Source organism: Zychaea mexicana, assembly GCF_025766255.1.
Source record: "Zychaea mexicana strain RSA 1403 chromosome Unknown BDB00scaffold_7, whole genome shotgun sequence".
NCBI lineage: Eukaryota > Fungi > Mucoromycota > Mucoromycetes > Mucorales > Lichtheimiaceae > Zychaea > Zychaea mexicana.
Genome location: NW_026516670.1, coordinates 608,544 through 620,222, shown reverse-complemented (window position 1 = coordinate 620,222; position 11,679 = coordinate 608,544). Strand labels below are relative to the sequence as shown.

Sequence of the window (11,679 nt, the reverse complement as noted above, 5' to 3'; positions counted from 1 at the left end):
TGCTCCTGCGCTTGCTCCTTCTCGAGAATCATCGCTTCCCGTGTCAGAAGAAGAAGATGATGATGAGCCCCCAAAGCGCACCAAGAAACGGGACTTTGCAGCCACCTACGCCGAAACGGAACGAGAGCATTTGAAGCTTAAGAGGCGTCTCCAGTTGGAAAATGAGAAACTTTCAATGGAGAGAGCTCATTTGCAAGCTCGTCTCGATTTCGACTGGGACAAATTGAAGCTTAACACCAAAGCAAACTTCGTTCGCGACTTGGCTCTTGGTGGAATACACAAAGATAAGATCCGTGATCTCTTGGATGAGTTTTTTCAGAACGAACTTTAATCATATATAAAATCAATGCGCTACATCTGTATACTACAAATGCTATCAATCTCTTTGACACGAAATGAAATCATTAATCCTTTCTCTCCATAGTGATGCTGGTGTATCATCGTTCACTGATAGTTCGATGCGCTCCACTCTAGTATCATCCGCTGCTTGGCCAGCAGGCCACTCGTCATTTTCTTCAAGCAAAAAATTGTGAAGACACACGGTGACACCAATAGCCCTTATCACTCTCGGCATGTCTTCGTTCTTTTTGACTTGAAAATGCATTCTTTTTAAGCATTGCCAGCGGTTTTTCAGAATACCAAAGGTGTTTTCGATAACAACGCGCGCTGAAGCAATATCTTCATTAAACATTGTATTTTGTTCGTTTCCTTCGGTGTCCAGCTGTCTGTAAGGTGTGGGCAACCCCATGCTCAAAGCATATCCAGCATCACCAATCAAATATCATCATTGGTGAAATAGTCTTGCTCTTGAGCCACAACAGAAGTGTCCTTGAATGCCGCAGAGTCACTAACGGAGCCGGGCCATCCTGTTTGAAGAAACCAAATGAATCGGCGATCATCACATATAGCCTGTACGTTCAGCGCTTAGGTGCACTTGCGAGTAAAATACGAGGATCATCAATAGCAGGCATTTGCAAAAAGATAGCATGCGTACCATCGACAAACCCAACAACATGGGGGAAGCCATGCAACTCTTGGATCCGTGCTGACATGGCTCGACGCTCTTCTGTGTCTGGCCACCTAATAAATCTCGGTGCCAAATAGTCGATGGCCTCATAGATTCTGTCATTGAACAAGGGTATAGTTCCGGCAGAAACCCCCCATTCACGCGCAAGTTGGGCAACCGAGGCACCCGTACCACTGTGAGCTAAATACTCTAGAGCAACAGCAAGCTGAATCCATACAGGCGTTTGTTGACTCAACCTCTCACGGAAAGCAGGTGTATCCGTCACCAGTGCTTCTAACTTGCGAAATGATTTCTTGTTCATCCGAACAATCTTTCTAAACTCTTTGGTAGACCGTTTGAAAAAAAAGTTGCGGTTCTCCAGGAGCTTGGGAATACTTCTCGAAGGGTTCAAATTTTGGTGGCAGAGGATGCCAGCCTTGATGTTCGCCAGTTCTCGTAGGCGTTTACGTGCAGCTTTTTCTTCCTTTGTGTCCCAGCGGAATTGCATTTTACGCGCCATGCAGAACATTATTGCAGTGTCTACTTGAGACAGAGTCCATTGGCGGTCGGATGTTTTGGGCATTAGGTGAGATTACAATTTGTCGAGACAAAAATTAAAAATATGTGGATTTGGACAAGAAGACAGGAACAGCTCGATGCTCTATCCTGCACCTCCAGAGACGCAGGATAGAAATGACCGGATAGCATCCCAGCTGGCAAAATTTGGTTCTATCCGGCAAAATTGGGTCTATCCGGCGAAAATTGGCCAGCTGGCCAGGAGTTTGAAACCCCCTACTGGGTCTAGGTCCCGATTGTCCTAGTTTTTACACGATACATTCATCTTGTTTATTATATGTATATTAAAGTGGTAGAATGAAACACATACATTAACAAACAGACATACTATCAGAACTTTCTTTTTCTTTAAAACATTGTAAAAAGTGCAAAGTGAGCGATGGTGTCGATTAGGACAAAGGTCTTAAACTGTTTTGAGCGTGGATATGTAATAATGATTAATCTAGCTTTATTAAAAGTCTCCAACGTCATGGGAAGCGTGTATTTAAGCTATCGGTTCCTCTTGTCCTGGATCGGTTGCCCATCTCTACTACTTAGTACCATGCTATGATGACTGATCAAAGTCTTGTCAGAACTTGTGTAGAAGTCGCTATATATATCGCGACCCCTCTTTAATACTGGCGCTACCTGGTGTACCTGTTGATAGGCCCATTGCCCCATTTACATAAGCTGAATCACCGGAAAGATTTATTTCCAGGTTTTACATAATCATAGTGAATTGTCTGGCCGATTGCCATAGTGTATAATTATCTGTGTATGCTATTGGTGTTTAACCGAGTTTCTCATTATTATGATGTATTAGGAAGTGTAATAATGTGTGGGTGCGTCCTATATTTTCTTTTAATGAAAAACTAGCAGCGGAGGATCTACGAAAATGCATGCACGCTATTCCCAGTGCCTCTTTGGTATGTGGTTTTTAGGATTTAATGGTATATGTACAGTGTTCCCCGTATAATTTCAACGTCAAAGGGGGTCTAAATGTCATCCGAGTCCAGCTCTTCTGTGGTGGCGGCACGGAGCTGAACCTCAAGCCAATGATGTATTACCGAGTTTACTTTCCAGCATTAATGATCGTTTCAGTCGCCCAATTAGGGAAATCTGCACCAGTAGTAATACCGTACGTTAAAGGCTGGTGGACATAATAATAGTGTCTCATAGCATTATCGTTTGATTGCAGATTCCTTCCTTCTTTTATCCAGCAACGATCTCCCTTGATCTTGTTTTACGCACAGCTCCCCATGACCTATTTATGACATACTTGTTCTGGGATAAATCAAACAACTGTCTAGTTGTAACGCATGATCTTACGACAGATAGCTAGGCAGGGAGGAATCCCCGCGGAACGGAACGGGACTTTTTTCTATAATGACGCATGGCGGTGTTTAGCTTTAAAGATTTCTAGAAGCATGCTGGGGGGGTACACTCAAAAGTTGTTGTTGCTGTTCTTGGTACTCAACCCAATCTCGAGTGACGATGAAGAATTAAGCTCTATAAAGAGAAGAGAGAGAGAGAGAGAGAGAGAGAGTTGTCATGGTGGCGCTGGCCACAGCGGAGAAAGAAAGTGAGGAGAAAAGCAGGATCCTTGGTGATCATGTACAAAGTGTCGCGTGGCTAAAACTCAGAACAGAAACAAAAGGCCGTAAAAGGAAAACGCTACTTTTTGCAACCTTGACAATAGGGCATCGGATCGGCTCTTTCGCGAACCAATTGTCTCTGCTCTTTTTTTTTATCCCTTCTTTCCTTTCCACTTTCTTTATTCAACCTCTCTCTCTCTCTCTCTCTCTCTCTCTGTATATTTCTCTTTTGTGACGCTCGACGAAAAGGCCTGTTTGAATCAGGTATTGCGAATTCATTTCGAAACATGAACGATTCACAGAAATCTCTCTCTTTTCTTTTTTTATCTTTCCGGCCATTCATTGCGAACTAGAATAAACGAGACTAAAGAGCCAGCTACGCATATACGCGGTCATTTTAGATATTGTCCGAAATAGTAAAACACAAATAATCGTCTATGAATCCCAGACAGTGCTCCATAATACTTGTGGATGGCTGCACCACACATCAAGACGCTACGATATCGACGCTGAATCAACTCCATGGCGATGGTACGATGATATCATGATTGTATCAAAGTGAAACATTTAACCTCTTTTTTATTTCTCTTTTATGACTATCCATAGTGGAGATCGTGTCGACGGGATACGATGCATTGACTGCGTTGCACAGTCGTCAGAAGAAAGGACAATTCAAGAAGCCAACCTTGCTGCTCATTGACGTTGAAAATATAGACCGGAATATTAACGTCAGCTCGAAGGCCAAAGAATGTCTTGGGTTGATAAAGACCGTCACCAACGAGTTGAAGCAAGGCAGTCTGCATGACGCAATTCCCATAGGTAACTTGCTGTTACTTTTACTTGTGAGAGAGAGAAACTCACAGACCATGATGTGTGTGTGTATGTACTAAAAAAATAAAATAAAAAATAGTGTGCTCCTGCAGCGAAGATCCCGAGTTTATGCTCGAGTGTCTACGTAATGGTGCAGCAGACTACATCGTCAAACCGTTAGAATCGCAAGTCATTAAAACCTTGTTTTTGGTAGTGTCCTGACTTCATCGACCCTTACTTTCCAGCTACTATCCGCACGTCCCTATCCCTCCCTTTCTAAAAAAGAAAAAAAAACACCAGGCTGACACGACTCTGTAAATAGAATGTCTATCGGTATCGGATCAGCAGTGCTCGAACAGGAACTGTCCCGCCATCCATGACTGTTACGTCTCCGCCAGCACAGGACCCGGGAAAGGTCTGGCCCTTTTTCCAAGATCGACTGAAAAGTGTTTTCATGAACGAGAATTGGTGAGTGGGGTGCTAGCCATTTTGCGGAGAGGAGGAGAGAGGGCAAGAAGTATCTCAACCCATCATGGCTCATGCTCTGTAAATTGAAGGCTTCAAAACACGATATACAACTACTACGCACCAGAGCCTTCGGTTCGACGGTCATCCATGTCATCCATGTCAAGGTGCACGAATGATACTGCGCAGCTCAAAGCTGCTTGTAGTAATGTGTCTCCTACAGCACGTGCTCACCTAAGCATCAATCATCATAGTGAGAAAACCATGTACCTACGATCACGCATCTGCAGCTGGGACTTCTTGCCACTCGACGTCGAGGAGAAGGACTTGGTGAAAAGCGTATGTCTTATCCTGCAACAAGTTTTAGACCATCCCGATCTAGCCGACTTTCGTGTTTCCGACGGTAAATGTTGCCTTCTGTGTTCAAGTACTACCACAAACAAGGGGGAGCGGCAGAACACAAAAGAAGCTTTTCCTTTCTCTCTTCCACTCCACGTGGACTCACGTTGTTGTTGTTGTTGTTGTTGTTGTTGTGAATCGGATGTGTTCTGTGCACTCGGGCGCTGTGGAACTGTAACAACAACAACTCTTGACTGACTGACTTGGCTTGTTTGTTTGTCCGGGTCGTGTGTTTGTTTGTTTTGTGATTCTTTTAGATGATATGTACGCTTTCGTATTTGACATCTGCAACTCGTACCACAACAACAACCCTTACCACAACTTTCGCCATGCTGTCGACGTCATGCAGTCCACCTATTATTTCTTGTGCAAGATGGGCGTGTTGATGCCAATGGACAACCAAGCCTATGCTGCGTTTTCAATGACCCGTGGAGGCGCTGGATATACGCCCACATCCGAACGGAAGCGTTCCTCATCAGCAGCAGCAGCAGCAGCGGCATCGGCGGCGACGGCAGAAGGAACAGCACATCATTATAATAATTCTTCGCTTTCACCATCTGACTCTGCCGCTGCTGCTTCCGCCGCAAGCAGTGGTAGTAGCAGGAAAGCGAGTAGTAACCATGAGGTCGCGGTGGCGGACAAACTTCTTATGCAGGATCTCCTGAAGCCCATGGACATACTTGCACTCCTCATGGCTAGCTTAGGTCACGATGTCGGTCATCCGGGTGTCACCAATATGTTTATGGTAAGGTTTTCTCCTCTCAGATCAGAAAAGAGAAAACAAAAAGAAGGTTGCAAGCATTAAACCTCGTTGTTGCGTCACGGATATCGTCAAATCACAGGTTCAATCGGGCACGCCTTTGGCAGTTTTGTACAATGACCGATCGGTCCTGGAAAGTTATCATTCGATGGCATTTTTCCACTTGTTGGGCCAGAGTTGTTTCCGCAAACTGATCGACGTCAAGCAAAATCCCGGGTCCCAACGTAAGTTTAGATATCGCGTACGTAATTGTATGTGTCTTATATGGGGCTTACTCATCGTCATCCTATACTGTGACGGTGGTATGTAGACTTCCGCAAGTTCGTTGTCCAGAGCATTCTTGCCACAGACATGAGCATGCACGACGACTATGTTCAGCGGATAGAGCATCAAGCGGACCGTCTGCGCAACCATGGCATTGATTTAGACAATGAAAGCGCCGTGGAGCAGGAACGGTTAACTGTGTGCGGCGCACTGATCAAATGTGCGGATATCGGCAACTGTGTACGTAGTAGTTGAGTGTCGTGATCAGCCCACGCTGCAGTCAATGATCATTTTTCTGAACTGCGCAACCCATACTATAACACATTTATAGGCACGGCCGTTTCCGCTAGCCAAAAAGTGGGCTGAGATTTTGACAGAGGAGTTTGCGCGACAAGGAGATCTTGAAAAAGAACTAGGGCTGCAAGTTTTGCCGATCAATGAGCGCGGCAAGGTTTCGCTTGAGGAGTTCCAGCTGACGTTTGAAAGAAAAATTGCATTGAAGCTCTATAATGCCGTTGCACGCGTGCTTCCAGGTAACCGTACACGATGACTTTATACAAATGCAGGAGGATCATTGATGGCCAAAAATTTACCAACATAATGGATCACCACACAGGCATGAAGTTTTGTTTAGACTTTATCAATGAAAATATAGACACTTGGGAGAATAACCAGGCTCTTGATTCTGGCGTTGGACGATCCGAACCAAATACGGACGTCGACGACGATGAAGAGGAAGAAGAAGACCATGGCGAACAGAAAAGTAGGTTTTCATATATAGAAAACGTTATACTTCAAGTGTCAACATTGATCTCTCAACACACGAACAATTATAGCAATAGAAGACAACAACGACGACACCACTCCAGCTGCAAAGCAGGACATCAAAATCGCACCGTATCACATAGCATCGACTCCTTTAACAAAAAACGCTTGTGCGTATAATACACATGCATCGCTGGATGATGACGATCCTCGTGTCGTAGACTATCATCATCCACTAGCAACAAATGCAACAACACCGTCAACAATGACCAGCAATCGACGTAAAGGAGCAGCAGCAGCAGCCCTTTGCCATTGTTCCATCCAGTGAAAACTGCGTGTTTACTCTTATATACCTTATCTGCCGCCACTAGCACTACTCTGTATACATATCTACCCCTTCCCTTCCTCACCGACTACAGCATTTCTTTACTATAGACTCTTTTCTTGTATAAGCATTTTGGGCCAGGTAAGCAACACCTTTCAAAGATATGCGTGGCATGTCAAGTGAAAATCCCTTACTAAATGATGTATTTTCTACTAGATGCTCCCTTTCCATATCATACCCTCTCTAATTTTTTCTGTACATTATCCATTCCTCTCTTTTTGTTATTTATACATTTTTTTATGCCACAGAATTTTGTTTGTTACTAACTTACATATTGAATTTGTCTGAGTTTCAGTCAGGCCACAATGCACAAAAAGAAAGATTTTTGAGAAACTAGAAAACCTTTCTTTCTGCCAAAAAATAAAAAAATGGATGCCACCGAAGCAGTAGTACCCAATTTGCAAAAGGCAAATCACCACAAATCACAAACCAAGAGACTTAAACATGACGACACTAAACATACAAAAAAAAAGTCAAAGAAGGATAGTAATGACGACTACGACAAGTCAAAGAAACGCAAGCACCGTCATGGGCAAAACGATCGATCTAGCAGCAAGAAGAAACGTAAAATCAAAGATTTAATTGACAAGGGAAGAAAAGAACAAAAAATACCCACGATCAGTGACGACGATACCATTAAAAATGTTCAAGTACCTACTCCTTCGGCTGCAACTACTTCTACTACTACTACTACTACTACTACCGCCAGTACTACCACGAAACCTGCTAACGAGAAAAAAGCAACAACAGCAGCAACGGATATTCAAACCTACGACAGTGCAAGCGATAGCGATGATGAGGACGACAATAGTAGCAACAACATTGCATCTAGTACACCTGCTGCTGCTTCCCATACAAGAACAACGACAACAACAAAAGCGAAAAGGAAAGATGCAACGCTTACACATAACCGAATCCTCCCTACATTGCATTATGTCTATGATGATGGTGTGGACATGAAAACGCAGATCAAGGACCGTCGTATGGTTATTGCCACTGTCAAAGTGAATCGCGATTATTATATTTCGGATTCGGACGAAGAGTCGGATTCGGACGACGATGGTAGTCCAGAATACCCATGGCATGAAAAAATGACGGATCGGAAACAACTCAAGGCGAAAGTGGATAGTGGTGAATGGAAAGTCAAGATGGGAAGATTCACTATCGAAGAATTGATAAAACTCGAGAAACGGATTAAAAAGATTGGCAGGGTGAGTACCATTTAAAGAACAAGTTTTTTGTTGTCAGTACGCATATGTGATATGGGATGCTAACGCTTTTTTTTTTTTGACAGCGTGAAAATTTGACGTTGGAACAACTTCGTGAAACGATATTGGCAGAAAACTTCAAAGCAAACTCAAAGTTTTGGCATAGGATTGGTACGTTGAAAGATGTGGGGTTGATGGTAAGAGACATTTTCTCTTGTTCATGTTTGTTGTTATACTCAAATAAATCCTCGCCCTCCAACATCTTATAGTAAAAGTATTCCCGGATCGATCATTGACACAGATTTACAATCATACCAAGGAGTGCTACCATGTAGATGCATACAAGGTTCAGTGGACAAAGGAAGAGGATGAAAAGTTATTAGAGTAAGTCCGGACACTACACACAGAGGTACACACTATGCATAACGCTAGCGTTGAATACGGCATATCTTTATTAACGTAGTGTATATGTATAGGCTCGTCAAACAATACGATAACCACTTTAGCAAAATCGCAAAAGAAATGGATCGAACGAGAAAGGCATGCCATGACCGATACCGGACGCTGAAAAACAAATCCACAAGACGCAGAGGCTGGACAAAGGACGAAATGGAAAAACTGGATAAGGCTGTCAAGGAGTATACACAAAAGCATGGGAAGGATATTTCTTGGGAGTATATCGCAAAGACATACTTTGATGGAGAACGCAATCAGTTGCAGATTCGAAAGAAATGGTAAACGATGCACTGCACTTTCCTTTTCTCCTGTTCCATGCTGTCACATGTAGATAGCGTATCGTAACCACATGCCTCTTTTCAAAAAACAGGGATAGCATGCAACATACCTCCCATGAAGCTCATGAACCATCAGCAGCCGACGTGGTTATTGTGCGAACCAGAAAAGATGTGACTGTACAGGCACAGCTCATGCTATTTGAACAGTGAGTTTTGATCATATGCCTTTTTTTTTTTTTTGCAAGTAGTAGTAGTAGTAGTAGTAGTAGTAGTAGTAGTAGATATCCCGAAAGCTAAGAAACGTTCTAGGATGCAAAACATGGGATGGCGTTCTGAAAATGCTATCGATTACAACAAGGTCAACACGGACAAGTTTAAAATGTAAGTTTGATATCACCATAGTGAAAAATTCGTCTTGGTGTTGACTTGCGTTTTTGTTGTCGCTGTTGTTATAGCAACAAGGAAACTGCCAGAAAAACATACTACAAAATGAGAGACTCAATATCCGGCTGTGAAAAAATGAAATTTCCAGGTAAGAAATGGAAAGCGAGCAACTTTTTTTTATTCATTTGAGAAGGTGAATACTGAAGTATATTTGGTTGTTGTTTTTTTACGTAGAAATTATTGATCGGCTTGTGACAACTCGACGGGCTATGGTTGAAAGTCTCAACGGATAACCGATCATTTGCCTTTGTATCTTTCCGCTTAAACTTGTTCTGTATATATACATATCCCTTCTAATACACAATGGCTACAGAAAGGTTAGGGTTTCTGGGATGCCCTGAATATGTGGTAATACGTGTAATAATACCGCATACTATACTTTGCCAAGTTAGTATGTGTACTCGATAAATGTTCATGATGAAATATTGTATTTAAAAAGCAATCGAGAACAAAGACATTCAAATTCTATTAAAAGAGATGCGTCAATACTTCAGGTTCTTCATTGCGGTCGCGTCTTATTTTACTGCGCCAGCCCATACTTATTTATGCATCGAATAGCACATAGACTCAAATCAAGAACTTCCTTTTTTTTTTCGCGCTATCCAACAAAACCTGATGATACGTAGATCCCTCCCAGCATATGGTCCTCTTTCTGTTGAGGCCGCCGTTTAAGTGATCTGTGATGTTGAGTGATCAAAAGTGCGTAAATTACCTTGGGTATTGCACAGTGCGACCATGATCAGCAATTTTTATACTCTTATATACTGAATAGCTTTTCCTCTTCATTGATAATTGTAATACTGTCCCTGACTATCATCACATTCTATTATTGATACACGTATCAAATCGCTATAACTCTTTGTACAATCGATAGGAAATGGTCAATTGGTTCGGGAAGCCAGTTCCTGCAAAGCTAGGTCGTTCGGAACAAATGTTATGTACACTACTGTTTTTGAAAAACAAAAAATTCTTAAATGCATATATATTGTGGTATGTAAGCATTCTTCTTCAAGAGCAAATACAACTTTTCTTGCTGATATGTGTACTCATCAAAACTGATGAAATCCTTTCTTTTCCGTTAAAGGATCTATTAGTATCCACTGCCTACGAAAAAGCAGACAGCTCAACTTTTGTTTAAGAATGGAGTAAGCAATAGAGCTTCTTGTTTCTCTCCGTCAACAAAGAGGGCATCTCTTTATGGTAATATCTTTTAATTCGAGAAGATCCAAGTACGACATTAAAAAACAATTCTGCCCCAACAATGTGCGCTGCAGCTGTAGCATATGCAATGTGTATTAGAGCATATGATACAATTACAATTACCAGTCCTTTCTTATATACAGTTAACATTCTATATCAACCACTATATAATGCCGTCATATACATATATAGATGCTGAACGATATGAAGGAGCTTGTTTTATCTCCTAGAAAGAAAGGTAAAAGGGACGTGCAACCAGTCTTATTATTATATAACCACAACACACGGTTCACGTAACACTTTCTGTTAGTTTGTATCACCAGTACTTTGAGTATAAACGGAACTTTGTCAACCCAGTGGTAGTCAATTGCTGCTGGCAGACGCCGATTCGTCCAAAAAACACATGTCGGGCTCTTTCTTCCCAATTACTAAACAGAGTTAAAGAAAAAGATGCATTCATCTTATCACTTGGTTTCTTTTTTGTAATGAGCAGGCGTGTTTAGTTATGTTTATGTGCATGCAGTTGTGATGGGGTGGAACCCTGCAAGTTATTCAGTTAGTAGTAGGGCGGAGTCGATGAAAATTCCGTTCCCATTTTCCCATGTTCAGGGCAAAAACTACCAAGTTACTGAATAGGTATGCCCATATCTCTTACTTACGGCATAGACGGTCTGATATCCCATCGTATCCAGAAGGCTCAGCTTAAACGTACTCAATGGAACCTTCGAAGAAAGTCATAAACATCAATGAGAGAGCGGGAAAGAAGGGAAAAAAGGCGCTCTGCGAATTACGGATAAATTTGCCTTGCTGTCAGTTCGGAAAAACATGTTTTTTTTTTTTTTGGTTAAACATGCCGTCTGCCAAGATGAAAAGAGAAGACGAAAGTTACGAATTCATGTGAAATGCAGAACGGAAGGGTACTTCACGTGCAATAAGTCCATAGTGTAATGTGTGCGTACGTATTGATAATAGCAAGAATAAACAAACAAACATTCGTACCTCGTCCTTTTATTTAATACACAGCATATTAGGCATCTATTGTATAGAGCAACAGCTTACTGATAGGATGACATTATAGTTACTGGGAAC

The 11,679-nt window shown here is 42.2% G+C and overlaps 2 protein-coding genes across 2 annotated transcripts; both read left to right on the top strand.

Annotated features, from left to right (window-relative positions):
- Positions 1–3,301: 3,301 nt before the first annotated feature.
- BDB00DRAFT_802838 (uncharacterized protein) lies at positions 3,302–7,357 on the top strand. The gene is made up of 12 exons (XM_053121978.1): positions 3,302–3,687; positions 3,763–3,975; positions 4,067–4,176; positions 4,289–4,434; positions 4,524–4,598; positions 4,686–4,834; positions 5,088–5,575; positions 5,673–5,814; positions 5,901–6,094; positions 6,186–6,387; positions 6,471–6,617; positions 6,691–7,357. The coding sequence occupies exons 1-12, from the start codon at positions 3,594–3,596 to the stop codon at positions 6,945–6,947; spliced, it is 2,217 nt and encodes a 738-aa protein (XP_052984234.1). The 5' UTR covers positions 3,302–3,593; the 3' UTR covers positions 6,948–7,357.
- Positions 7,358–10,093, top strand: BDB00DRAFT_802801 (Myb-like DNA-binding domain-containing protein). The gene is made up of 8 exons (XM_053121977.1): positions 7,358–8,215; positions 8,299–8,383; positions 8,482–8,596; positions 8,689–8,946; positions 9,039–9,152; positions 9,256–9,327; positions 9,402–9,478; positions 9,565–10,093. Exons 1-8 carry the CDS (start codon positions 7,373–7,375, stop codon positions 9,621–9,623), a joined length of 1,623 nt encoding a protein of 540 aa, XP_052984233.1. The 5' UTR covers positions 7,358–7,372; the 3' UTR covers positions 9,624–10,093.
- Positions 10,094–11,679: the final 1,586 nt, after the last annotated feature.